This window comes from Ursus maritimus, unplaced genomic scaffold (assembly GCF_017311325.1).
Source record: "Ursus maritimus isolate PB19 unplaced genomic scaffold, ASM1731132v1 scaffold_2, whole genome shotgun sequence".
Classification (NCBI taxonomy): Eukaryota; Metazoa; Chordata; class Mammalia; order Carnivora; family Ursidae; genus Ursus; species Ursus maritimus.
In genome coordinates, this window is record NW_024424452.1 from 70,136,779 (window position 1) to 70,164,631 (window position 27,853).

General features: G+C 45.8%; 1 protein-coding gene and 1 long non-coding RNA gene across 7 annotated transcripts in view; one reads left to right on the forward strand and one right to left on the reverse strand.

The window, feature by feature from the left end:
- ENAH (ENAH actin regulator) overlaps positions 1–17,358 on the forward strand; it is a 135,179-nt gene extending 117,821 nt beyond the window's left edge. For 4 of the 6 annotated variants that reach the window (XM_040636123.1, XM_040636122.1, XM_040636124.1 and 1 more), the window contains 8 exons: positions 1,107–1,411; positions 2,330–2,475; positions 2,632–2,689; positions 3,264–3,312; positions 4,907–4,973; positions 10,780–10,858; positions 13,815–13,872; positions 14,445–17,358. In XM_040636123.1, coding sequence (XP_040492057.1) covers positions 1,107–1,411; positions 2,330–2,475; positions 2,632–2,689; positions 3,264–3,312; positions 4,907–4,973; positions 10,780–10,858; positions 13,815–13,872; positions 14,445–14,482 — 800 coding nt within the window. In that variant the 3' untranslated portion in view covers positions 14,483–17,358. Of the gene's footprint in view, positions 1–1,106; positions 1,412–2,329; positions 2,476–2,631; positions 2,690–3,263; positions 3,313–4,906; positions 4,974–7,482; positions 7,546–10,779; positions 10,859–13,814; positions 13,873–14,444 lie in introns of all 6 variants that reach the window. The other 2 variants (XM_040636125.1, XM_040636126.1) reach the window with 1 other exon arrangement.
- Positions 17,359–24,922: 7,564 nt separating this feature from the next.
- Positions 24,923–27,440, reverse strand: LOC121103997. The gene is made up of 2 exons (XR_005836342.1): positions 27,293–27,440; positions 24,923–25,572 (listed from the first exon to the last, which is right to left on the reverse strand). It is a non-coding gene; the product is annotated as an uncharacterized LOC121103997 (long non-coding RNA).
- Between the last annotated feature and the right edge of the window lie 413 nt (positions 27,441–27,853).

Sequence of the window (27,853 nt, forward strand, 5' to 3'; positions counted from 1 at the left end):
AATACCCTTCTTTTTAAAAAATCTTTGTTCTTAAGATAAGAAATAAGACTTGTTATTGCTGTGTATATGTTTTTCTTGTGGTGCATTGATTTTGCTTAAACACTGAGTCAGAATTCTTGTACAGGCAGACTTCTATCACGTGATGGTAATGCCGGACAGGGAGGCACAGTGAGCCTGACAAGGTCATGTGACCCACCTGCTGTGCCCTTAGAGCCCACAGTCCGAGGAAGAGAGGCATTCCATTGCTCTGTGTTCCTCTAAGAGCTGTTGGTGTTTTCAGTTTCAAAAAATTACCACCCAGTGTGCAGATAGCATCTTATTTGTCCTAAAATACCCCTTTAAAAGTCTTCAAGGAGGGAGAGTGCCTACTAGTTTGGTCTTCTGATACCAAGTAAGTTGTCCTTCACTCTCTTTGTGATTTTCCAAGGTTTGGAGACATTTCTCTCTTACCCCTGTCTTCTAGACTAAAAGGAACTTCAAATTCTGTATCATTTAATTATTTCTGGTAGTTACTTTCAGGTTGTACTTTGTTCTAGTAGATTCCTTTACTTCAGTGATTCTGTACACATTAGATTTAAAAGGTGGAACATTTTTAAGATGCTGAACTGGGGTCCCACCCCTCCCTCCTATTCTCAGTCCAGCCACTGCGGCCGTCTGTCTGCGCGTAAATATGGGGTCTTCACTATGGTAGGCTTAAGGGTCTCAACCTTTCCAGGTTCACACAGACTCTTGGAAGTCCATTATTTCCAGCAGTCCTAACTGCGGTCATGCACATGGGCTTGCTTCCTCAGGACGCTGCCTCCATCACAGATTTTATAAGCACTTACACAGCCCTATGAACCCCCAAAGATGTAACTAGCTGACTGTCCTACAGTTCTGTTAATAAAGCTCTAACATTAAGGCAGGACATTATATACTTTGGCCTTGCGTTTTAGTATCTTTTTGACACTGATCTCAACTTTAAACATTAGGCTAAATGGAGCTCATTAATAGGTAGTAAATGTTTGAGGCAGTTTAATTTAGCATGGCATCCTGCATCCCTTTGCACAAGATTGAGTCCTGCGGCTCTGTTGTTGACGGTCTTATTTAACGTCTCTTTCTCTCAGGCGTTGTCTTGGGACCACCTGCACCTCCGCCCCCCCCTCCACTCCCCCCGGGTCCTGCCCCGGCTCCAGCAGCACTGCCCCCCCACCCGGGGCTTCCGCCCCCACCTCCGCTCCCCGCCTCGGGGCCTCCACCCCCACCCCCTCCGCCCCCTCTTCCTAATCAAGCGCCCCCCCCTCCCCCTCCACCTCCTGCTCCCCCCCTCCCTGCATCTGGATTTTTTGCGGGATCCGCGTCTGAAGACAATCGCCCTTTGACTGGACTTGCGGCTGCCATCGCCGGAGCGAAACTGAGGAAAGTGTCCCGGGTAAATGCACCGCCACGTCTCTGTGCTTTCTGCTTGTGTCTATTCTTCCTCAGTAACCGGGATAGCGGATTTACTGTCTTCCCATTTCGTGAATCCTGTGTTACATCATTGATTTAAAAATTCGGGATAATTTCTACTTACAGAAAAGTTGCAAGAATATAGCCTCTGTAAACGCACCACACAGACTCACCACTTTCACGTTTTACCGTATTTGCTTAATTATTCTCCACGTGTGTTTTCCTTCTGGGGGGACACACACACGCTCCCTTTTTGTCTGAATTGAGAGTGAGTCAGACACACCACGCCCCCGTTTCCCTAAACACTGGAGCGTGGGGTCATTAGGAGCAGGGACATTCACCTATACGTGCCCACTGGAGAACGAGTAGGATCAGGAAGTTTAATTGACAGACTCTTCTAATCTACAAATGTATTCAAATGCCACGTATTGTCCAACAATGTCCTTTATGGCAGTTTTCTTTTCTAGCCCGAGATCACTCAGTACATTTAGCTGCGATGTCCTGAGTTTGCCATAAAATCTGGGACAGTTCCTCACTCTTTCGTACGTGAGGTTGACTTTGGCAAGGTCTGCAGAACTGTCTCTGGAGCCTGCCCTTCAGTTTGGTTTCCCCGATAGTTTCCTCAAGATTAGATTTGGATTATGCGTGTTTTGGCAGATTACTTATTTTTGTGCCACCAGAGTGACATGTCCTCCTCCGTGTATGGAACAGGGAGACGTGATAATGTTTTATCCCATTATTGTTGATGTAAACGTGGATGAAACTTCCACTGATTAATAAAAAGTTAATGCCAATCACTCCATTGGTTCTTAGAAAGTTTTAAAAAATAATATTTGGATGTTTTTATTGAAATTAATGTCATAAGCACAGGAGTTTACTTTCTGTCTGTATTCTCATCAAGATGGAGGATGCTTCTTTCCCAAGCGGAGGGACCACCGTCGGTGTGAACCCAGCCTCCTCGAAGTCAGACACAGGTCGTGGGAATGGACCCCTTCCTTTAGGAGGCAGTGGATTAATGGAAGAAATGAGTGCCCTGCTGGCCAGGAGGTGAGTGAGAAACTGTGTGAACACGTTCGGGATTGAGAGGATTATGTTCATTTTATTAAAAAACAATTTAACTAGACGCAGTTCCTCCCTTTTGGAGTTGTTTTTATACTCAGAGTTAGATGAATTTTCAAAAAATCTGATTTACCTTCTTTCTAGGAGAAGAATTGCTGAAAAGGGATCAACAATAGAAACAGAACAAAAAGAGGACAAAAACGTAAGTTCATGAAGAGAGTGTACCCCAACTGAAAACGGGAAAGCCCGGCGTGGCTCATTCAGGGAGCGATGTCAGAGATGGGGTGGAACTTACAATTCCTTATTTCAGCTCTTCACAGATTACAAATGGCTTGTTTCGAGCGTGATGTATCCCATTTTCCTAGCGTTCTTGTGAGGCGGGCAGGGCATGGGGATCTGCCAGGAAAATGCTGCACTCAGCTGTGGGGCGAATGCTGTATCTTCACCCGATGTTCTGAATCTCTTAGGGTCTCCGTGTCCTTGTGTTGAAAAGGAAGGAATTAGGTGAATCCCCTAGGAGCCCCATGTTTATTAGCTGTGCCCCCACCTGCCGCTACGTCCAGCTCAGCAGCAGGGCTCATGCCGCGCAGGGAGGACGGGGGCTGTGGGGGATACAGGAGGCAGGTCTGGGCTGCAACGGAAGGGAGAGGAGGCTGATGAAGGACGCAGTGGGAAACGCAGCAGGCATGTTGGAAATGGAAGCATGTGAGCCCCTGACTCTGTGTCTAGCTTGCTGGTGGGTACGATGTGATTGATAAGTGTTTCTGTCTATTTAGGAAGATTCGGAGCCCGTAACTTCCAAGGTCTCGTCAACAAGTACACCTGGTAAGTTCAGGAGGTCTGTTTTAACCTTTATGAGCCTTCTCGAAATACTAATACTGCTCAGTTAAAAATGCCCCATTTACCCATGTTGGGACCAAGTGCCTGCCTGGTGATGAAAACAAAGTTGTTCGTTCACACTTGAAGGCACTGAATTGCTTTTCCTCTGCCTTTGTGATATGGAGAGATCCATTAAAACCCAAAGTTTTTTTCTGATGATTCTTTGAAAATCGTAACTTTTACACATTCCATGTGTACTGCTGTGGATGATTTGAGGTTATTCACTAGAGCACAGAGACATACGTTATCAGATGAAGGGAAGTACTTTTAATCCTGGATTCTTAAAGATGAAGGTTAGGTGAGCACGTAGTTAGCACTGATGTCCATTTCAAAACATTCTCAAATGGAGAGAGTTGTCCTTTTAACCATGCGTTTGGGTAATACTGATAATCAGGGAAATAAAGCTGCTCATTTGTAAGGAAAAAAGAAGCCTCATTACAGCTTTGGGCAAGTGGTATTGAACTCCACGCAGTTTCTGATGCTGAGGGCTCTAGGTTGCGATTATATTCCATAGAGTACGAACAAACTACCTCTCCCTGGAGGTGCCTGACCAGCACAGCATCCGTGATGAGGATGTGAGGTGCCCTTTCCTGTGTTTGACTGAAGCCAGGAGCTGGTCTTACCTGTTCAGCTTTTTATCTAATTTGAAATAAAGTGACATGAATAAATTTGGTAATTTTGATGAATTAATGTCTAGAATGGCCCATGAGAAGTTTTTATAGAGAAATGTCCACAGTAATTCCTACACATTTTGGTTTGGAGACTACCAGCAACCTCTAGAATTCCGCTGTTTAGAAATCCTAAAAAATTCTGTTTTTGTGATTGTAACCCATTTGCCAAAAAAAAAAAAAAACCTCACATTCTCATTGAATGGTGGCTATTCAATATTTTGATGGCTGTACTGTGGTTAATATTGTGACTTTGTAAATTGTTTTTCCTCTAAATGGGACTCAGATCAGTTTGTTGATATTACTTTCATTAAAAATTATCTGGTTTATGAACTACTTTATCTTTCTTCCAGAAGCCAAAATTAGCATATATGCTGTTACTAAGAACACAGACTCTGTAGAACTCCACTGTCAGTTGGGGTCACAGAACTGTTTACAAGTTGAAAAGAACTATGAATCCATCCCCCTCCCCCAGGGGATGACCATATTTTTATACAGATTTGCTCATCATTTCACTCGTGCGCTCCCTGAAGCTTCTCCAGACCCTGAGCTGAGAATTCCATCTCTATCGCTAGAGAGGCTGTGCACCTCCTGGTGTGTGGGCTTCCGGTGTCAGAGACTTGGCAGCCTGCACTTTCCCGGGGGGCTCGTCATACTTGCTTATTAATGTCCTCTCATTTTAAGGTCTGAAGGTGTACAAATTGGAATCCTTATAGATTTTAATTAACGTTCAGCATTGTACTTAAAAATTTTTCATCTGTATTACCACATAAACATGTATGATGTTACTTAGTATTTCGTTATTGGTTTCACAATAAATAACTCCGGGAGCACATAGGAGACTTCATAACTTACGTACCTTGTTTTTAAAGAACCAACAAGAAAACCTTGGGAAAGAACAAATACAATGAACGGCAGCAAGTCACCTGTTATCTCCAGGTATGTTTGTTTTCTGACTTCTATGCTACATGTGTATTTAAAAAGGAATTGACATGTGAATGGTAGATTTGAAATAGTACAAAGGAGCAGATAAAACCTGGAATCCTCCTACTGCTGGAGACCACTGAGCACCATCAGATTTTTCCTAGTGAATTGTCGGGTTGCTTACTGTTGGCCAGGTTGTCTGAAATTTTAAGATAGTTTTTATTCCCCCCAATTTTTTTTTATTTTGAAAAATTCAAAACTACAGTAAAGTTGAGAGAATAATAGAGGAAACACCCATGTACCTGTCACCTAGATTCCCCAGTTACTAGTTTTACCCCACTGGCATGAGCTCTTACCTCCCTTCCACACGTGTTTCTCTGGAGTGTTGGAAAGCAGTTTGCAAATGCCTCAGCATTTTCCCTAAGAACTGGGATATCCTCCTGCGTAACCCCAGTACTGTTGTCACTTTCAAGAAATTTAATGTTGAACAATGAGAGAGCAAAGTAAAAGAGAGCAAAATAAAACCTGAAGCTATGAATTTGTGAAGTAGAAAGATTGAGTTCTCTCTCAGTAGAAATTTCTACTTACAACCAACTTAGTAAGGATAGTGCCCAGAAACAAGACTAGTGAATTTCTGTTTCTACCAGTGGCTGTGAGGCATGGTCTTAGCGAATTCAGCATTGCTTAGCTAGGCATATTTTATTGTCGTAACTAAATTTGTATCTCAGATCTTGAACATAGATGAAACTTTTTCTGGATTTATGAGACTGTTTAAAGGACTTAAATTTTTTTCCAGAAAAAAAGTATGTGTTTAGAGACTAAAAAGTTTTTGGCCTTTTCTTTCTGAGCTCTTTGCTTTATTTTTACCTCTTAAAAAGTAAACTTGATTCTAATAATAGAAAGCTAATAAAGAAAAATACAAGGATAGACCTCACATTGTCATAAATCTGTTCAGCGTGAGCCTAAATCTAAATTTGGATTTGTTTTTATGTGGTTCTTTGTGCCAGGAGGAAAGATCTGGTGATGACAGAGTTATTTAAGTTCCTCAAAGCCTTTTCGACTATTTAGAAACTTTTAGTTTCTCACTGACTAAAAGATGAATGTATTTGATTTTAGGAGAAAAATGCAGGAATTGCTTTTGGTGGACATGTTTTCAGTAGAGGAGAAAAATTGCACATTTTTGTTTATCAGATACCTGATTGATGTGGCCTTCCGGTGCGTCTCTGGTAGTTTTTATAGATTTCTCCACTAGCACGTTTTGAAGACTAATTTATCAAGTCCGTATCAGAGAACAGAATCGTGATGTCCCGTGTATCTTTTAAAAACATACATGGGACAGGGAAGAATCTTTCTCTCTGTGTCTGCTCTTCATCCCTACCTTACTGATACGGGTTCCATAGTGAGCAAACCCTGAGTCCATGGAGGGACGTGAAATAGGTTCTCCAAATGGAATAAAAGTTCCTTGATGTGTTTGGGTTCATTTAAAAAATACTCTTTGAAAGATTTTTCAGAGTTCTAAAGGAAGTTTAATAAGTGTTCTGAAAGTCACCATTTAAAAAGGACTTTCCTGTAGATGAACTGAATATTGGTTCTTATTATCCAGTAGTGTGTCGTAATGGTGTTCTGCTCTGGTGGGTGGTTTTCCTCTCCTTTCCTGAAATGGAAATTTGGAAAATCCCATTTCTTTCCTGACCACTCATATACCTTTTGATAGATTTGATCCAGCCAGTGATAGGTGTCTTAAAATTTTACCCCAAGCAGTTTTAAGCCATGAAAGATTTGAAAAGTATGTTGAAAGGATTAAACTGTATGGTTTTTCTTCCCAAGTTTTGTCCCCTGTTCCTGCTGAGAGCCAGTGTATTGGCCACTTGATGTTTTTATCTAAAGGCACGTCATCCTCGCATGGCAATGAAAGTACCCCTTTCTCTTACAAACGTCCATGTTGAGGTTACGTCAGTGGTAGGATTGATTAATACTCTGTCATACACACAAGGTGCTGTGTTGTACTGTATTAGGGAAGATGCCAGATAGCAGGGTCAAAGCAAAAATGTTGTCATTAAAATTACCTTAAACTCCGACTGGAATGTCCCATTGGGAATGTGTGAGTTCTCGTATGGTTTTCAGTAAGAGCTCACAGGTTTTCTATTGAAGGTGGTAAAAGAGCTTACATGCTCTGTTTCTGAGATGAGTTAATTTTGCGTACTTCAAGCTACAGTGATTTTTACTATGTTTTGAAACTTGTTGATACTTTGTGTAGTAGCTTTTACTATGTCTGCAGTCTCTCAAAGTGGTCATTGCACCACGATTCCCTTTCTGTTCTCTGTAATTGTCAGACGAGCATCCTTACATAAATAGAATTAGGGTCCACGTATCTTCTTTTGTATTGGGAAAAAACTGTTGTAAGGTTAATGGACTCCTTTCATTGTTTTGCTGTGACTACAAATCTATAAAACAGGAACATAGTATGAATTATTTTTTTAAAGTTCTATTGTATTTCCCTTTAAATGGTTTTTCCCCTTCATAGACGGGATTCTCCAAGGAAAAATCAGATTGTTTTTGACAACAGGTCCTATGATTCATTACACAGGTATCATCCTGATGTGACTTTGTGGTTTGAGACTTTGAAATAACATGTTGAGGATAGGGCTGAGCTTTTTCTACCTGGATTGGTAATCACCACAAGGGAGCTACTTTAGGAAAATAGAATCTTTCATATTTAGCTTTATTTAGAGCACTTTTTAAAAAACACTACGAGATTTTAATTAGAAAAGTTAATAGGGTTCATTCCCCTGCCTTCATTTTCTGGTTGGATCAGGACACACGTGAATGGTGGGCACATCAGCAAGGCTAGAGTGGAGTCTGAGGCCGCCTGTGTCTTCTCCAGGCCCTTTTTGTAGCTTTTGCATTTTCTTCTAAAGGCTTTTCTCCTTAGAAGCTTGAGACAAGGCCTTTAAAAGGTAGAGTAGAAGATTTGTACTGTGTGCTAGTGGAACACGGGACTGTATTACAGCCACACTTGTGAAAAACGTATTCCTGGAGGGACATCCGTGTCTCGTCCGTACTTGGCAGTGGGTTGTGTGCCTTCACCAGTCTGACGTCTCCCGTCCTGGGCAGGTGGTTTCCTAGGATGAGTCCTGTTACACCGTTTTTTTAATTAAGAAAATTAAGAACCATGTATTTCTTTCTTAATTAAAGAAATTGACAATTTTTTAAAAATCCTCAAGTGTTTAAGCTTATATTTAGAATTAATTTGGTAGAGGGACTTTAAATATTGTGGTAGTTATTTTATAGGCAGCTGTTTAGAGGTAACACAGAAACCTCTGGGAAGGCCTCGTACTTTGTTATCAATTATGGTGAAAACCCATAGATTACAAATAACAGAGGTATGCCCATGTTATTATATGTGCCTATTTTTAAAAATACACATGAAGTCTCCTGGGAACATGACTTAAATAGTATATGGAGGGGTGTCTATGGCAGTGAGTCAGGAGCTCTGCAGACTGTATTTGGCCAAGTTATTTTCATACTATTGATGATTAAAATATTTAATAAGTTTGTCAGCCAGTTAAATCTGTGTAAAATGTTGATATTACAAGCACGAAATCATTTTTCCTGCTTTTTTCAAGGTGGTTTAATCATTGTCACCAAAAGAATTACTTAGAAATTTTGCTAGTACATAGGAAAATAGCATTTAATGAGATTTTCTGTTATTAATCTTCTCAGTTCTCTTACTGCTTTCCCACGTAGGGTCCCTTGATAGAATAATGTTGATAAACCTTTTTTTAAAAAGTGGTGATTACTTCTTTCCTTCAGTATGAAAAGTTCCCCCCTTTAGTTAATTATCATGGTGGTGGTGCTGGTGGTGGATTGCATGTTAGCATGAATTAAAATTTCTTAATTGCATGTTTCCTCAGTCGTTTATTATATAACAATAATGTGTTGTATTGTTTAATAAGTATGGGTATATTCATAACATACTGCCTGGTTAATTAGCAGACTATAGTCGTTCATGTGAACGTCGGGGATATCCGTTATATAACCTTAGGAGAAAAGCATTCACTGGTTGTACCACTTAAATGTGAAAAGTGAAAGAAAAGCAGAGTAATTAAGAGTGTAGGTCAGGAGAGCAGGAACAGACAGCGGGGGTAAACGAAATGCAGCGTGTGGACCCTCAGGGGTGTTCACCAGGGCGGCCTGTGCCCGGAACGCCTGCCTGGCCTGCCGTGGCTCTCAGTACGTCCTCCGTGACCAGGGGATGCAGCCGCCCCCTCAGCAAAGTGAAAAGGTGTGTCCTCTCTAGAGGAAAGGGAATACGCTCTGTAAGTAAGTCGTCTTTTCCCCCCAGTGCCCAGCTCAGGGCTTATGGAGTGAAGTTTTCTGAAAGTGGTTTTTCCCTGCTTCATACAAGCAGAGCAGCAGAGGTCTCATAAAATAAAATTGGCTGACTTGCTTTGTATGACAACCTGTTAAGCAGTCATACGTTTGATATGAAAGCAAATTAACTCAATATTTCATCTTCACAAATAACGCCTGTGGGTTTGGAGTATAATATGCCTTGTAAGAGTTGTGAAATCATAACTTTGAAAAGTTACTGTGTGTACCGAGTTTCGGTTCAGATTTGTGACGTTGGTACTTGAAGATACATGACTCAGCGGATAGTTTTCATCTGCATTGAGTTGCAGCCCTCAGAGCGAAACATGGCCACTTACCATACTAAACCAGAACATAGAGGAGTGCCCAGTTAAGACTCTAGATTTTCCACTGGGATTTTCTCTACTTGCCGAAATTGGAAAGGAGCCATGACTGGTTTATTTGATACTGAAACTCTTGCTTAAAATATACCTAATTTCTAAGACTTATTTCTTCATGTAGAATTTTTAATAGAAGCTAAACTTCTGAACATGTAGTAATAATCTTCTGTGTGGCATTTCCTTTTTTTTTTAATTTAAAGATTTATTTATTAGAGAGAATGTGCATGCGAGGGGGAGGGACAGTGGAGAGGGAGAGAATCCCAAGCAGACTCCCCACTGAGTGTGGAACCCCATGTGGGGCTCAAGCCCGCGACCCTGAGATCACAACCCCAGCCGAAACCAAGATTCAGATGCTTAACTGACTGAGCCACCAGGCACCCTGTTGTTTTGTTGTTTTGTTTTTTTTAAACAAAATAAGTTTGTGTAAGTAGTTAGCTGGAAACACATCATTCAGATGGCATCTCCATAAAAACTTGTCTGGAAACAGCCACATAGCCAACTGGATATGAATATCCTTTTCATTTTTTCCCCAGCATTCTTACTTATTTGGATGCTCGAAATGGCATGAAACACACAGAACGAATCATGCTTATTACTAAGTTGGTTTTTTCCCGTAAACCAAGGCACAGAATTTGTAAACTGATGCATCTTAGTGGTTGGTCTGCCAGGTGTTTCATAGGCTCTGTACACTTTCAGAAGAACGAGATCGTGCTCCTTGGGCCTCGATGTCACAGCTGGTCAGGTGTGTCTGTTCCCGTCAGCGTGCTGCACACCCCGTTTCCTGCCGTCTGCGCAGAGAATGTGCTCCTCTGCCCTTTATTGAAGAGCATTTTCATCCCATCACTGTTGTCTGATTTCTTTACAAATAACTGGACACACTGAGCAAAGTGAAAAATACCATCCGTTTTCTGTTCTAGTCAGTCCTGCAACTTTGACGATTAACTTTTTAACATCTGTGTTTTAAGAAAAGTACTGAAATCTGGTGTTGGGTTGGTAAATTTGCAATTTTTTGTGAACTCCTTAAACATCCCAAGTATTGTTTACCTGTCCTGGAAATTCCATTTGTACAGACCAAAATCTGCACCTTCATCACAGCCCAGTGCCAACGGCGTCCAGACGGAGGGGCTAGACTACGACAGGCTGAAGCAGGTAGGCGCTCGCCAGCAGCTTTTCCTCCCCGTGCACTGGTTTCTCTGTAAAAATGTCTGTGTGCTGGCATTTGACAGATGGTGAATGTACTGGAAAAGAATATAGAGTTTAGATCTTTCTATACAAATGAAACAGTGACATGAGTACTGTATTGTTTTTTTCAAATCTTCGTTTTTTTTTTGGTTCAGTGCGTTCACGTAAAGTTCCAGCAGTGGTGAAGGGTGGGGGCAGGTGGCTTAATGATATAAAATAAACTTTATATGTCAGTGCATGGTGTGTAATTGTGAAGGAAAATGGGGTTGCACTTTCTACTTACCTGTTGACAAAAATGGACCCAGTGAATCTGGTTTTGGCAAGAATGTGAGGGAAATGGGCACTCTCGTATACTTTTATTTCCTAGGAAGCAGTTGGGAAAATAGATCACAGGCCTTAAAAATAAATACCTTACCTTTGAACCCAGCAATTTCACTTCCAAGAATTTATGCTACGAAAATACTGCAGAAGTATATAAATCCACAGTGTTGGGGAGGGCCCAGTGATCATTAAGGGACCAAAAATGAGAGTATTGAATACTGAATGGTGAGCACTCGCCCATGCTAGGTGAAACAGACAGGGAACCAAACAGTATGAACAGTTATCTCAACTTTATAAAAAAGAAAAGGATCTTGTCCATATTTTGGATACCTCTGCGTTATACACATAGGTACTCAAACAAGAAAGGGGAAGGAGTGATAGGTGAGAAGATGTGTAGGGCTTTAAAATATTTTATTCCCAGAAGAGGTAAAATAAATTTTTAAAAATTGGCAGTGTTAAAAAGATTTAAAGAGGAGGGGCAGTGTACACACCTTAGTAAGACAACGTCGGTTTCACGGACCTAAGCCCAGAGTAGCTGCAGGAAGCAAGGCCCCCCCGGGGACCTATGAGAGCAGTGACCGTCACCACCAGTCCCTGTCACAGCAGGCCAGGCGCTGGCTGGACTCTTAGCATGGTGTGTCTTCTGGTCCTCGTGGGAGGCCCATCAGACAGTGTTAGACTCAGACTCTGCGCATCTGAGATTCTGAGGAGTTCCACGGCTCAGTCGCACAGCTCAGTCAGTAGCTGAGTCAGGATCGGAGCCCACATCTTTCCTCAAAGCCAGTGCTCCCTGTGGTGTCACTCCTTTGTTTAAATGCTAGTAAATGTTTGGGGGCTCAAAAGGGGACCCAGAATGTTGCAGTAACAGGCATTCAAAATTAAAGTCAAATACGAATTAAAGGGAGAAATACTAACCATAATTGCAGATAAATCTAATTTTTATACTGTAAAGTTATTTGAAAAGTTAAATTGAGTCCTATAAGTTTGAAAAGGAAGCTTGAGGTCATTGATAATCAAGCCCTCATTTTCCTGTATATTAAACATGGCTTTCTTTTCTTGAAAAACACTTTAAAGTAGACGCTGGCACGCACTTGAGAACGTGGTAACTTCTTGGCTATCTGAAGTAGTGGGGAAGAGAGGAAAGTTCTCCTGCTAGGGCAGATTTTAATATGAATTTAAATAAGGATATCTGATAGTCTGTACTAATAATTTCTGTGCTTGTTTCCTCATTGGTAAAGTGGAGGAGTTATACTAATTGAGTGTTTCAACCTTATTTTAAACATGAAAAGGTTTTTAAGAAAATGAGCCTTAAATAGAGCGATTTAATTTTACCTGAGGTGTGCAGTAGTAAAGGTCACATATTGGAACTAATCCATCCAAAGGGTAGGTGTTACTCTTCAAATTGCGTCACCTTGTCAAAGCCCTTTTAGCTGTCGTGTGACACTGTGCTGGTAATTTGGGGCGGGGAGGGGCAGAGGGAGAGGGAGCGAGAGTATTAAGCAGGCTCCACGCCCAGCCCGGAACCCAAAGCAGGGCTACATCGCGCAATGCTGAGACCGTGACCAGAGCCGAAATCAAGAATCAGACGCTCAACTGACTGAGCCACCCAGGAGCCCCTGTTCTTATGGATTTTTTAAGTTTGGGCAGGGGTGGGGTGGTTGTCCATGATTTCAAAGTGAACTTATAAATACAGATTTTGCAAAATTTTTGAAGGCGGATGGTTTTCATGGAGGAAGGAGCGTCTAGAACAACACTATTAAACCAAAATACAAAAAGGGGCCACACAAGTACTTTAAAATTTCTAGTAGCCATATTAAACAGGTAAAGAGAAACAGGTGAATTTCATTTTAATATATTTCAGTTAATATAACCGAAATAACATTTCAATATGTAATCAATATTTTAAAATTACTAAAGAATTATTACACATTATTTTCTTCTTGCTAAGTCTTTGAAATCTGGTGTGTGCTTTACCCTGGCAGCACATCTCATTTCACACTGGCCACATCTCAGGTGCTCGGTGGCTGCGTGTGGCTGTGTCTGCCATATCGGACCCTCTAAGTCCAGACAGGGCCCCATCCACCCTCGTCTCTACCCATTAGGGCAGCTCCAGGGGAAAATCGGTTTCCTTGAAGCAAGGTGTGGCAGCTGTGGTGTGATTCCTAAGGAATCCCATACTTCAGACCAGATCACAGGTTGGCCAGGATCTGCTTGTCTAGTTTACTTTTCCTGTTCTTGAAATTTCATTATGCTCCACCTTTCAGACTGCTTCTGGAAGACAAGGCTGAAAGCGGAGCTACTATCTTTTCTAGAAATTAACCTGAATCCTACCTTTCACTGGATGGCAGAATTATTTTTTAGTTTTAGAGCGTATTCTAATGTTTCATGTTTTGCTAGGCTAGAATAAGCGAAGACTAGTAAGACTGTTAAAACATGATTTGCCCGGACTACTCTAAGACAGCCTTGTCTGGGAGGGACTCTGGCAATACAAACTATACATCATACTTCATATATTCTTAAAATTCTAATGAGCAACAGTATTTGTAGTGGTAGGTTTTTTTTTTTTCCCCTGTATTCCTGATGTGTTTCTCTAATATTTTAGGACATTTTAGATGAAATGAGAAAAGAATTAACAAAGCTAAAAGAAGAGCTCATTGATGGTGAGTATATAAACAGATTTGCTGTCCCTGTAATGTTTGAGAATACCCATTTTTAAGGAAATGCACATAAAGAAATAACCAGTTTATTACTTAGGGCATAAAACAATTACTTTTGCATAGTAACCTGCCTTTTGCTTGGCTTAGGATGTCAGGGAGGAGCCCTCTCCTTACAATGGAAGTTATTTGTAAAAATCGGGATAAATGAGGTCCCTACGTGTCAGGGGTTGAGTAGCGTCAGATGGAAATCCAGGCCGACGGGGCTCGGCTCTGGCCTCACATCCCACCCCGCTGTCTTCTCTGTGGATGCTGAGCCCACAGAGTCCGTGTCGTCACTGTGTACACAAAAGGGAGGGCGCAAATGAATTAGTGTGTGTGTGTGTGTACATATATATGAATTATACCATCTTTGTGTTAAGAAAACAAAGGTCTGTGCAGTGGAACATGCAGGGTCCGTTCGTCTCTTTATTACTTGGAGTTTGAAGACAGCCTCTGAGATTTCTTAGGAATGAATCACTCATTGATTTTACCTCATCATTGTATTTACTTGAAATACATTTCCTTTTCGTGCCCAGCGATCAGGCAAGAACTGAGCAAGTCCAATTCTGCGTAGAGAGACGAACCAAGGAGGAATAGGACTTAAGTCTGGAGAAAGGAGAGAGACCCCTGCAAACAACAGCTGTTAACAACAACAAACCCCTACATTTGTGAGCTGTGAGAAGACAGTGGAGACAAACAGTCGGAAAGAGGAAACCAACATCCTCGCGAGCCTTCAGACGCTGTTACTCTGGCGATAAGCTATTTCCCTCCCAGTTTGCTGCTTTTTTCTGACCTTTTCAACAGGATGGAAGAGTCGGATACAAGTTCCTGTTTCGTAGTTATGCAGAAAATACTAAACCCATCAGGCAAGATCGCCACGCATTGAAATATTTTCATGTCAAGACAAAAATCGCACGTTTTTCACAGTCCATTGCTAAAATAAAGAGGAGAAAGGCTTAAGAAGTTTGTTTTCAGAGAGTGCTGACGAAGAATTGAGCAAGTTATGCTATTGTATTGTAAATGTTTCTCTCAGGTTTGTCTTCCTATCACATTGGATATTCCGTGAGGATTGGAGATCAGCCCTGTGTAGGTTAAGATCCTAAGAGTGGAACAAATGGAATTGTATGTGCTTTCCAAGGGTGATATTTATAAGAAAGTGTCCTAAAAATGATTTGTCTGGCTTGAGGAATTTTAGAATGATAGGAAGTCTCTCGAGTTAGCCTTCATGCAATTTTGTAGATTAAAACATAAAATGCGTCCAGAATTTAAAGATTTAGATGCCTTCCTAAATTGTTAAAATGCTTTACCAAATCTATGACTCCTACGTAACACACACCAGTGGTCAAATGTAAAACAATATATTGTAGACTTACCGTAGGTTTTCAACCTTTTTTAGATTTATGCATGTGGACATTTTTATAATGTAATTACAACCACCACAAAATTAGCTTTTTTAATTGCAGACAGTAATGCATGTCCCACTAATAACGTAGGGGCCTTTTCAAGGCCTGGTCCCAGGGAAAACCTTTTGTAGAGTATAGGGGGGTGGGAGGAAGGAAGGAATAATTTTTCTTTTAAAGTTAATTTCTGCACTTTTTTTTCTCAATTACCTGCATGAATAATAATGAGGAATATTTTGTGACTTTAATTGGTAAATATGTTAGCAGAACCAAGTACTCAATCTTTTACATCATGTCTTCAGCTGTTCGTATTTTAACTTGAATAATCTCAGCGGTCTGGAACATGATTCTGAGCTTCACATGGATTACATCGTACTGTGGAACTCGAAAATTCGATCCCTGAATTTGGCAGTTACTTACTACCTAGGTGCCCGCAGTTGGACAGGTGTCAGGTACATGTTCCTGACCAGGAAGCTGCTTTTGAATTTCATTACGTGGAAACACACGAAGTAGCGATGTCAGCAGCAACTGATGTCACAGACACCACGTGGCAGAGGGGACCAGCGAGGGGCTCTGCGTGGTTCTCTTGTCGTGACAGAGCGAGACTCAGGTGGTGGGAAGAAGGACCTAGGTCCTCTGCTTACCCCCACACGGGTGTGCACACACATGTGTGCACATGTAATCCATGCCCTTCCCCTGGAAACTCTCGAAGATTGAAATAGGGGAGAAATTCTATATGTTGCAAGGATAGGTTTGTTGTTTTTTTTTAATTTAGGAAATCACAAATTCTCCAGGCTCTCCATCTTGATTTATGCTTCAGTTACGTGCCATATTTGCTTTGAAATCTTTGATAATCTGAAGTTTTACTAAAATTTTGAAGAAATAATTCATTTTCATCTTTTTCTAGATTTTGTAACCTCAGTTGGTCAGAGCTTCTTGGTAGCATAGTTTACCACTCAAAAAGGTTTGAGTGAGGGAATTATTTTCCTTGTTAAAATAGTTCCTGTTTCTGTAGAGACTTCAGTTTCAGATTAATTTGTGATGGATGAGCCATCATAATTCCAGTCCACAGTTCTGTTCTATCAACCGTTCATCGTCAGGCAGTAGTAGGAAAGGCATCCAAGCTGCAGCAAGCCTCTACAGTACTGTCTTCTAAAAGAGATCAGAGGCACTTTGATCTTTATTACTGTCCTTTCGGTTATGCAAACACTTAGATGGTATAAACGCTCACGTCCCCTATAAATCTGGTGAGAAATCACTTGATTTTGTCGGTGAAGTTAGTCTCTAGTAGGATAGGATACTGGGTACAAGTGGTCCAAAGTCAGAGGAAAGACTACAGCAACACGCTAGATCTTAATGAGGAGCTGGTGTATGCACTCGGTGTCTCGTGCCTTGGTCCGATCCTCCCAGGATGTCTGTGTAACAGGACAGAACCAGTGCTGGGTCACATCGCATTCCATCAGTGTGCGTTCGCCCGGATCGCTAAATGTGTTCTTCCCAATCACCGTACACATTTACTGTCCTACAGGACAGTTTTGTCATCGTTAGAGATTTCAGTAATTCCAGTGGGAAGCAGAAGCTCATGTGACTTCCCTTAGCGAGGTGATGTTCCTTGGAACCCGTCATGCCGACGGTGTTCGTGCTCTGTGTTCACTGGGTGTCCGAAGCTGAGTGCAGTTCAGGGAGTCCTTTCTGATTTCAGGAAGGCACTTCTTTCCTCAACACTGTGATCTGACCCGTGACAAATCTGTCCTAGATGCTCTGTAAATGGCCAGCAGTCCATTGCAAACCAACTGAATGTATACATCCTACCGCCGGTGCTGAAATCTCTCCAGAGCAGTCATCGTGATTTCACAGTTTGTTCACAATTTGCAAGCATCACCTGTCAATCAGAACTGAAGATGAAACACTAATGAATGTTGGTTCTCATGCTTTAGGTGTGCTTCCTTTTTAGATTTTTCGGTTCTCTGCTATTTTTACCGTACTGTTTCATTTAAATTTCCTACACGCTAACTTCGTTTGTGTGATTGAAATAAACTTGCAGTATATACGTGTTGCTTGTTTGTGACACTTAGATGACACTGTGAAGTGATCTTTCGGCTCTAAAATAAGTTCTCTTGAATGCAAAAAGCCTGTGGCTTCACTACCCAAAGTCTACACAGCTCGTCACTATTCCTTCCAGATTTCCGGAGTCGAAAATACTGAGTAACAGACAAAGGGAAGACGTGATCGTGTGTCTGCTGTTCGTTTGAAACGGCTGTTGTGGGTCCCCCCTTCCTGTCTCCCCTCGGCCCGTCTTGGCGCAGTGGTCTGCTCTTCCCGTCAAGAGAGTGACAAAGGTTTAATTTTACTGTTTTAATCTATGGCATAGACACTGAAACTCACACAGTTACTGTTTCCCTTGATGTAGTTGGCAGGGGAAAGGACCTTAGCAAGCACTGAATTTTAAGCATAGTAAAGTCTGATCTGTGGTGTTTAGTGTGCCGACTTCTTGAAGCCTTCGTATGAGCAGGAACACTGTTTATCTGACTTCACGTGGTACTGATTTTGAGTCCGTTGTGAGATTCTGATGTCTTCATTGGAGGTACAGTAACCCCTGTCTTTACTCTGTCACCACACCCCACGTTTCTCTCCGTCATCCTCTCCCCTTTTCGTGGGCGCCTGCAGCCATGTCAGCCGTCTCAGGCCCTTGCTCCCCTTCATGTGTACATCATAATGTTCGTCTACAAACTAGAAGTCACTTCTGTCCCATTCAGATGTGAATTAAGCAACATGGGGCACCTGGGTGGCTCAGTCGGTTAAGCGTCCAACGCTTGGTTTCATCTCAGGGTTGTGGGATCGAGCCCCACGACGGGCTCTGCGCTCAGCATGGAGTCTGCTTGTCCCTCTGCCTCTGTCCCTGCCCCTGCCCTCTTGCTCTCTCTCGTAAATAAATAAAATCTTTTTTTTTTTTTAAAGAAGTGAATTAAGTAACAGATTGCAACCTTTTCAACTTGCCCCGCCACAGCTTCTGTGTCTCCTAAGATCTGTATATGCCTTCAGTGCCGTTTGAAGAGTTGACCTCTCGCTTCTAAGTGTTATCCTCCAGAGCACAGTTTACAAAGGGATGCTGCATCATAACTTTATAACCCCATCACCTTTAAGTTTGTCGATGGGTAGCATGGAAACGGCACCACATAAAGTGTAGTGTGTGAAAGAACGCTCTAGGGGCTCTTGCTCTTTTATGTGTCTGTCCTATAATCCTGTTTCCTAAAGACACTTACTTCATAATCCCAAACCTGTGGTTGTAGTGCCAGTTTTGTTTTTACTAGAAAGATGAATTTGTGTCCGTACGTCTCCCTGAGGAGACTCTGAGGGATGTGAAAGGGTCCCCGGAGTGCTGCATCCAAAGGGCTGATGCTTAGTACATCTGACTTGTCACTGAAAAGCCACTTAGTATTTATACTCGGATGATTTTGACGTTGTCAGAACTTGAAGCATGTGTAAGGACCCATGAATCTGGGTGAACAGAAATGTTCTAGGTGCCTTCCGTGCCATGACGACGGAGTGAAGAACACTGACTCAAGAGTAGCCTTCTCTGGAGTCTGAGCACATTGGCGAAGATGCTGGAGCGGGCAGCCCTCCAGGAAATGACGTTTCTGCAACCGAACCCTAGAGGGGCCAACATCCAGATGGGCCGTGGGCTTCCCGTGCCCCTGTTACGTTGTCTGTAGAGAGTTTTTGAGAGTCGAGATTTTTATATCCTAATAATACTAGAAGAGTGAAGCCTTCAACTTAAGTCTAAGACTGATTAGAAAAGAAACGGCTACGACAGCACATGGGTGGCAGGGCTGTGCGGGCCGGGGACGACAGGCCCGCCACGGGTGCTCCCCTGAGGGGCAGCGGGGTCTTCCGGGAAGGACACACATTCACACACTGCTCCAGGTACAAGCTGTGTGAACTGACCTGCCTTTCTAAGTAGTTTTTCTTTATAAGCTAGCTGTTTTTATGAGAGGGTGAATCCCTGACTTGGGCATAGTGACTTAGGATGTAAAGGAATGACAGCCACATTTATTGGTTACTTACGTTAAATCTAAAGAAATCACAGATGTGACGACTTCAATGTTTACCGGTGTCTGTGACCCAGAAACTCCCTACACTGAGGTCTATGCACCAGGGCACCGGCCTCTAGACACGAGAGAACGCAGCTTCCCGTCTTAACGACAGCTGTTAGGAAAACTTACTTATTTCATTGGAAAACTAAGTTTGTATTACGCCGTGAATGAAAAATCTACACGCAGATGACAAACTTCCAAGTTCCTCGTGTGTAAACTTAACTCTTTCCNCTTTGCTTCCGAGAATGGTTTCTTTAGCTGTGGGTAACAGAATTTTTTAAATACGTGAAGAAGGAGTCACTAACATAGCGAATACTGTTCTGTGGGTCAGCTTATTTTCATAAGTGATGGTCCTTCCAAGAAGGCGTAGAATGTGCAGAAAAGCACACCACTGGTCCTTTGGACTGCACGAGAAATGATGCTTGGAGGAGAAGAAATCTACATTACGGGGTACTGAATTCCCTAGCAGGCACAAGGGTTTTGGTTCAAATCTGTAGAGGCCAGGAAAAGAGGTTTTCGGCTAACACTCCGCGACACACGTGCCCCAGGCGGCTTCTTAACACTGGTTCTTAAAACTTCTAACGTTCCATGCCCTTAGTCACACCTGTGGAAATTGTAAGGCCCTTTTTTAAACATTAAAGGCATTTTAAACGTCTTGCAATTTGCTTCACTAAATTTTAGATGAGAAATATCAACTTGGGATTTTCCTTGTTTCCCCCCCACCCACCCACCCAGGGTGAACTTGGGGGCCCATGTGGTCTGTCCTGCCTGCCACAGAATCAGGCACCAGGCGGCTCCAAGTTTCCCTGGCCCTGCGCACCCTCGAGTCTGGTGGCGTCTGTGCTCACAGTGGGCTGCCACCACTGCCGCCGTGCTGGGGACTGGCCAGGCCAGACCGGTGAGGAACTGATAGGGCACCCAGAGCAGCGCAGAGAGGCTCCGTGGGAGGCACGGAATTTGTCCCCAGACTCTCGGGGGAGGAGAATTTCCCCCAAGCAAAGTGCTGGGAGGGTTGGATGTTCAGAAGAGAGCCGTGTTTAAAGCCTGGTGTCCTTTCATCTACCGATTGAGGTGGGTGGTGTTCTCAGCCCCCACTCCTTCCCAGGATCACGCCTGCTGTCAGTAGCGTCAGCTGCCGAACGTGAACTTGGGGGTTGGCGCTGCCTCTGAAAGGGAGTGGCGTTCCCGGACTCCTGATGAAGCCACCCCTTTGCCCTTTCCCTGGCCTGATGCCCGGAGCTCCCCGGCTGTGTGGGGCTGGCCTCCTCCCTCGGGGCCTCGCCTCCTCCCTCGGGGCCTCTCAGGTGGCGTCTGCTTCTGCCTTCCTCTGTGGCCACTGGCTGGTTGGTTTTCTTTTTTGATCGAACGGGAGGGAAGGAAGCCCTGACTTTTGCTCTCCGATCTTAAGTGCAGATTTTAAGTGTGTTAAATCTTAGACCCTAATCACTGAGAAACACGCATTCTGGGTGGGGAACATAAGAATCCGCAAGGTGACCGTTGAGGTCAGGGCTATCACGTAAGGTGCTGGTGGTGCCCGAGGGGTTGACGGGTGTCTGCTTGGCAGCGTCGGTGCATTCTCAGCCCCGGAGCACCTGCTGCTCTTCACGGAGACCCACTGTCACAGAGACCCGGGGCTGTGGGATCACGTGAGACATACGACCCCATGTCCACAATGGGACGTCCTTGGTGGACTCTTTCTGGTCCAGGAGCCGCTTCAGTGAACAGCCTGAGCCGCGTGGGGTGAAGCTGCCCTTCTGTGTTTCTTGGGGAGGAACATTCCGCGGCTCCTGTCCCTGGAGCCCGCTGTGCCCTGTCCGCTCTGTCCTTCTGTAGAAGCACGCGGGTCATCACTCCTCCCCCGCTGCTCCTCACTGTAATCCCAGCGACTTCTGGGCTATTGGAGTGACTATTGTCCTGAGTCCTTGCTTGGCCTCGACAAGAGGAAGGTAATCGGCACAGTCAGAGGTCATCCCGGAAGGTCTGGGTTATAAAACAGGAGCCCTGTTGTGCGGACATTCTTTGACTTAGTTTTCGGTGGGTGTGCATGTGTTTTGGAATTCTGTGTTTGTTAGCAAGAAGATATGCTCTTCATTTTAGGAGTTTCTTTTTTGGGAAAATGAAGTGTTTCTAACAAAAGTGAATGAGCTAGAAGGAAAATTCTATCTCAAGACATCTGTAGTTGATGCAAAATATCCCAAACTCAATTACAGTATTTACATATTTTCATAGAAATTCTTTTTTTGGTCTGCTTGATAAGACTGAATGAGGAAACGTCCCCGCAGTCTGTAATTATAGAAACGCACTGAAAACCTCGAGTCTGTAGCTGGGGGGCAGAGCGTGGGTATGTTGGGACCAGCGAGTCTGCTGCAAGCAGAGGTGGGCCCTGTGGCGCTGGTGGGAAGCTTTCTGTCACCTCGCCTCTCAGAGGCGTTTTCAGACCCTCCTTTACTTGACCTGCATAAAAACCAGCTCCACCGAACTTCCTGCCGGCCCTTTGGGGGCCGAGAGTGGGCATCTGAGTGACAGCAAAGCTGGTTTGGAGCTTTGTATTTTGTTTCTGGGAACGCGGGAGGCCATGAATTGGCTTTCTTGCTAGGACAACCTGCACCGTTTCCACGAGGAGATTCGGAATGTTTAAATACATTTTCCTTCCCAGGCCTATCAGGTTGATAGGCCGAAATCGTTCAGTAGAATAGCACAGTAGATTAAATGTAAAGGTGGCTTCTCTTATGGTCCAAATGGGTTAGTCTCTCATGTTATCTTTGTTCGCTACAAATTTTAAAGCTAGAAACGTGCGTTTGTCCTAACTTAGAAGATTAGGCAGAGCTGTTTTCTTTGCTAAAGATATAAACACATGGTAGCCCACAAAATGGGGGCTTTATAATCTGGGAGCGCGCCTCGTACAGCAGCAGGGATGGAGATCACGCTTTAAAGTTACGGTTGAGAGGCGTCTGGGTGACTCAGTCGGTGAAGCGTCTGCCTTTGGCTCAGGTCATGATCTCAGGGTCCTGGGATCGAGCCCCATGTCGGGCTACCTGCTCAGTGGGGAGTCTGCTTCTCCCTCTGCCCCTCACCCTACTCGTTCTCTCACTCTCTCGTTCATTCACTCTCAAAATATTTTTAAAAAGAATTTTTAAAATAATAAAAAAAAAGTCATGGTGGTTTTATGTGCAGACAGAACTCATGTGTCTTATCTCATGGAATTTCTGAGTTATGGGCCAGGCTTAATTTCAGGAGTGGATGAAACTGGGAGCAACTTGTCTTAAAGCAACAAATTGTAAATTACTGGCTTGACTGAAATCATCAGTGAACCCAGATAAGAGGCAGTCTTACTGTTGGGAAGTTTTACCTTCCGAGCTTGGCAACCCCCTTCACGAATGGGAAGTGGATGGAAGGGTGAGCTGTGAAGCTGGGCCGGCCGGCAGGGCAGGGAGCGTTAGGCTGCACCGGTCTTGCAGCAAAGTTTCAAACAGGAGAGAAAGGAGAGGACCCGAGGAAGGACCCGGCAGACGGGAGCAGCGCCTGTGCACGGCGTGGTACCCTCCAGGTGGCCGTGGGAACTGCATGCCTTTCGCGTAACCATGAAGTGTGACCTGTGTGCACGTGACGCGTCTCGAATGTGTAAGGCAAAGGCTCAGCTTCCAGAAAAGGGGCCCAGCGAGTCCCGGGACCTGATGGGATGGAGGTTTGCTGCATCAGACTGTCCGCGTCCAGCCGCCGTGTCATTGGAATCTGACCCACTTCTTTCTCCTCTTTCCTCTGCAGCTTTGCTGTTTTAACTGCGCCGCCCTTCAGCTGCTTGGTTTCCTTTCTTTTGAAATAAAAAGACGAGATAATTAATTCAGAGGAGACTCGTTTGTGTTCATTGTACCGGTTGTTCCTAGTTTTCCAAAGATGGCGTGAGAAAGAGTTTTGTGTTCCGCTCTACTGGTGGCGATTCTGACATTAGAATACGCTCAGTGCTGGGGCTCCTTAACCTCAGTCAGTTAAGCGTCCGACTCTTGGTGTTGGCCCAGGTCATGGTCTGGGGGTCCTGGGATCGAGCCCCGCGTCAGGCCCTGCGCTCCCGAGTCTGCTTCTCTCCCTCGGCCCCTGCCCCTGCTTGCATTCTCTCTCAAATAAGTAAACCTTAAAAAAATAATACGCTCAGCTCTGAAAGCTTCAAGAGCTTTCTCTGGGCACCTTCTGCATGTCACCCCACCGCTGGGGAGGGTGTCAGGCTGTCTGCGTCCATCCCCGGTGCCACCCTTCCCTCCGTCCACCAGATGCCCCAGGGACCTCAGCGACATCTTGGCTGGAGATGTCCAGGGCTGCAGCCTCGACTCCTTGGGAGCCCGTCGGGTTAGTGAACGGCTGTGCGCACCCCCTCCTCTTCCTCCACGCCTCCCAGATGCCCTTGTGCTGTGTGCTATCGACTGCATTTGGTGTGCAATCCAAGAGCGGGACCACTGCAGACTCCCTCAATGCTGTGGGCTTAGAAAAAGGAAGGCATGTCGGAGACCCCATGTCATTAATGAGGAATCCACGTCGGACGTTTTCAGAGCGGTGCCTTGCAGCCAAGGGTACCTGGGTCTGGTTGGTACGGGGCTCGCTGGGATGTTGACGTGAAGGACATGACCCTTTGGTGGCTTCACTTCCTGCACAGCGTCGTCGTTCCGAAGTCAGGCAAGCGAAGGAAGGCGCAGGGCACCCCACAGACTAACTAGAGCAACTTCCTCTTCCTTTCCGGCAGTCTTATCTCTAACTAGTCTGAAGTTCTTGACCTCTCCTCTCCGGCTCAGATGCCCAAGAAGGCCCCAAGGTGGGCAGGAAAGGAGTTTGTCGGGGTTGGTGGGGAGGCACATGGCAGTCCCGAGGTGTCCTCAGCCTCCTGTGTTCTTCGATGCTTCTGGTTCTAGGCTAAATCCCGGTATTAGACACAGACCTCATCCTCCAAGAGACGGTGTGATGGGAATGTTCGCCAGACCCCTCCATCCCCAGGAAGGCACTGTCCTGGAGCTTCTCGTGAGACGTGATATCCCAGGATGCTGGGCTGGGAGATGTGACTGCAGGATGCCCCCGGGCGGCCGAGTGATGTGTGAGGCGCCCCCCCCGGGACTAGTGTTTAGCACTTCTGTTCTCAGCTGGAAAGTTCAGTGTTTGGGAATTCAGAGGCCGTCCCAGCTCTAGCTTCGTGGTGGTTCTGTGCTGAGAGATACGCAGCTGCAGTGCTGAGGGTCCAGGCTGGGCCAGGCTGGCCGTGACATTCGGTGTCCAGAACTCCAGAGCGCCTCTCTGACCCTCCCTGGCAGCTGCAGACCGGGCGCAGGGGAGCACGGGGATGCATGGCTGGGAGTGAGCTGCGGGGTCAGGGCAGGTCTCCATGTTCAAGCTCCGTCGATACGGGCCCACGGCAGAGCCAGAGGTCAAGGCTGCTGCCTGTCAACTGGCTGAAAAGAACCACTGTCTCTTGACGGGCCCGCCCAAGCCCCAGGAGAGGGGCGCAGCCAGGAGACTTCACAGCCAGGATTCCCCACCGCGTTGGCTTTTTTTTTTTTTTAATTGAAGTAAAGCACAGATGAAACACATACATGTACAGCTCATGGACTTGGCACACTAAGCACACTTGACCAGCACCCAGCTCGGGAAATGACATCAGCATGACCGCAGAAGCCCCCTCCTCCCAGCCACTGTGCCCACGGTAAACGCTTTCCCGACGTCTGGCCACATTCGCGCTCCATGTACATGGAATGGCGCTTTTCCAGGTCCGGTTTCTTTCCCTCACTATTCTGCATGTGACGGCGCAGTCCCCGACTCTCACGGGCAGCCGTGCCCTGAATGTTCCGGCACGTGTCTGCCGAACCTGTGGATGCTTCTCCGGCTGTCTGGCGGGGAGCAGCACTGCTGGGTCCAGTCCATGCCTGGGGTCACCTTTAGGGGCAGCTCGTCCCGTCCGAGCCCTGGCGGGGCTGCCCCGTGTGTGCGGGATGGGAGCGGCTCCAGCTGGTTTGGAAATGCGACTGAGCTCAACGCGGCCGCCCCGTCCCAAGTTCTCTTGCCACAGTGAGACCCAGCACAAGTGCCTCAGGGCCTCAACAACCTTCTCTCAACGGTGAGAAGGCACTGATGCAGGGGGCCAAATTCCAGGAGGCAGCAGACTCTGATGCGTAAGCACGCCTGCCTTCGTCTGCCTGTAAGACAGGAAGAGGGAGAAGAGTGGGGTGGGTGCCTCTAAATACAGTTCTTGCCCTTACGTGTGTGCGCGCAGTTGGGGGGGCTGGTGAGCCACATCCGCCGACGTTACAGAGCGGGAAATGACATCATGGGTGCTGCCTGAAGGGGATGGGGAAGGGAGTTCTGGTGCCCAGCAGCCAGCAGGGTGGGGGGTGCAGTGGGGGATAAAAGCCACAGGTGGAGGCGTGATGAGAGCTGCCTTCTGAGCGGTGGGAGAGAATTGGGGAGCGTGCACACTTTCCCCCGATACCGCAGCACGGGCCACACCGGACATTCCTGCAGAGGGACAGAGGTCCTCATGAGAGAGAGAGAGCGATTCTGATGTTTAAAAGGGTATCTTGAGTTTCTGGGACCCCGAGGTTTGCAGAAGGTATACAAATGTGTGGCACAACCACAGCGGTGTCTGGCTTGACAGTCGTGCACACGCCTAGGCCCTGTGTGGAAAAGATGTACAACCAGTTGAAATCGGGTTTTCGGTGTTGAGAGGGAAGGCAGAAAGGACTGGCCTCTCGGGGAGAGCAGGGCCCTCATTTCTGGGTGGTGGTGGTGGGGCCCTGGGTGGGCTGCAGGGCCATCAGCAGAGGCGGGTCCTCCCTCCCACTGTGGGGACAGCAAATACGAGCTGCTGTCACTGCACCCCCGCGTCCCGTGAGGGGGGGCCTGGCAGGTGACACTCAGCAACCCCAGGCACCATCAGACCACCGGTGTCTCTCCCATGGGTGCTCCCAGCCAGAGCGGCCAAAACCACAGGAGTCTTGCCACTGCCTCCCGTTCACCCTGCCTGGGAGCCGCCTGCTGCCAGCTTGGGCAGACGCTGCAGCCCCGCCATCAGGAGCAGAGCCGGCAGCGGGGCCTGGGGGAGGCCGGCTCAGTCCCCCGGAGGGGCCTTCCGCATCCGACCAGGTGGCAAGGCAGCACGTGATCCTGGGTCTAAGTTCTGGTCTCATGCCGTAGGATTGTTTTAGCCCGGGAACAGTAAGCCCCCAGCCAGAAGGGTTCAGGTTGGTTAATGCGCCCTCCTCTCCCAGCAGCCTCTCGAGGTCTCGATGCGCTGGACGGTTGGCCCTCGGGCCACATGCTCAGGGCTGCTGGGCCCATCTCTGGAGCCCGGCACCCGCTGACTCCAGGCCAGCGTTCGGCCTGGCGCACTGCCCCCTGCGGCTCAGGCTGCTGCGTGCCTCATCCGTTGGCCCACCTCACCTGGGATTGCATGAGCCCCTCACCGCTCCTCTGGCTTCTGTCCTGCCAGTCGGGCCAGGTGCCCCCTGCCTCCCAGCGCGCCCTAGCATAGCCTCCCTGCCCTTTCTCCCCTCCTTGCCTACGTACAGGCCACCGCGGCAGCCTCACTACATGCAGCTCGGAGCACGTCCCTCCCAGTCCTGCTGTACCCAAAACCGAGTCCGAATTCCTCACAAGCCTTTCCAGGGTCTAGTCCCATCCTCTAGGCTGGGAGGCGGGAGTGTGGCCGAGACCGTCCATTGCTACTTGATAAGCCATTCCCAACACCAAAAGCAAAGGCAGCAAAGGAATAATAAGGTGGTGGGACATCAAATTAAAAACCTTCTGCACAGCAAAAGAAACAACAAAATGAAAAGGCAAGCTACAGAATGGGTGAAAATATTTGCAATTCATGTATCTGATAAGGGGCTGATAATCCAAAATATATAAAGAACTCACACAACCCCATAGGAAAAGAATCTGATTCAAAAATGAGCAGAGGGGGTGCGTGGGTGGCTCAGTCGTTAAGCGTCTGCCTTCGGCTCAGGTCGTGATCCCAGGGTCCTGGATCAAGCTCCGCGTTGGGCTCCCTGCTCAGTGGGGAGCCTGCTTCTCCTTCTCCCGCTTGTGCTCTCTTGCTATGTCTGTCTCTCAAATAAATAAATAAAATCTTTTAAAAAAATAAAGCAAAAATGAACAGAGGATTGGAACAGCCATTTTTCCAAAGAAGACATCCAGACAGCCAACAGACACATGAAAAGGTGCTCAACATCACTCGTCATCAGGGAAACGCAAATCGAAACCACAGTGAGATGCCACCTCACACCTGTCAGAATGGCTAAAATCAACAACACAGAGATAACAGGTGTGGGTGAGGATGTGGAGAAAGGGGAACCCTCGTGCACTGTTGGTGGGAATGCAAACTGGTGCAGCCAGTGTGGAAATTTTGTGAAGTTTCCTCAAAAAATTAAAAGTGGAGCTACCCTGTGATCCAATAATGTCACTTCTGGGTATTTCTCT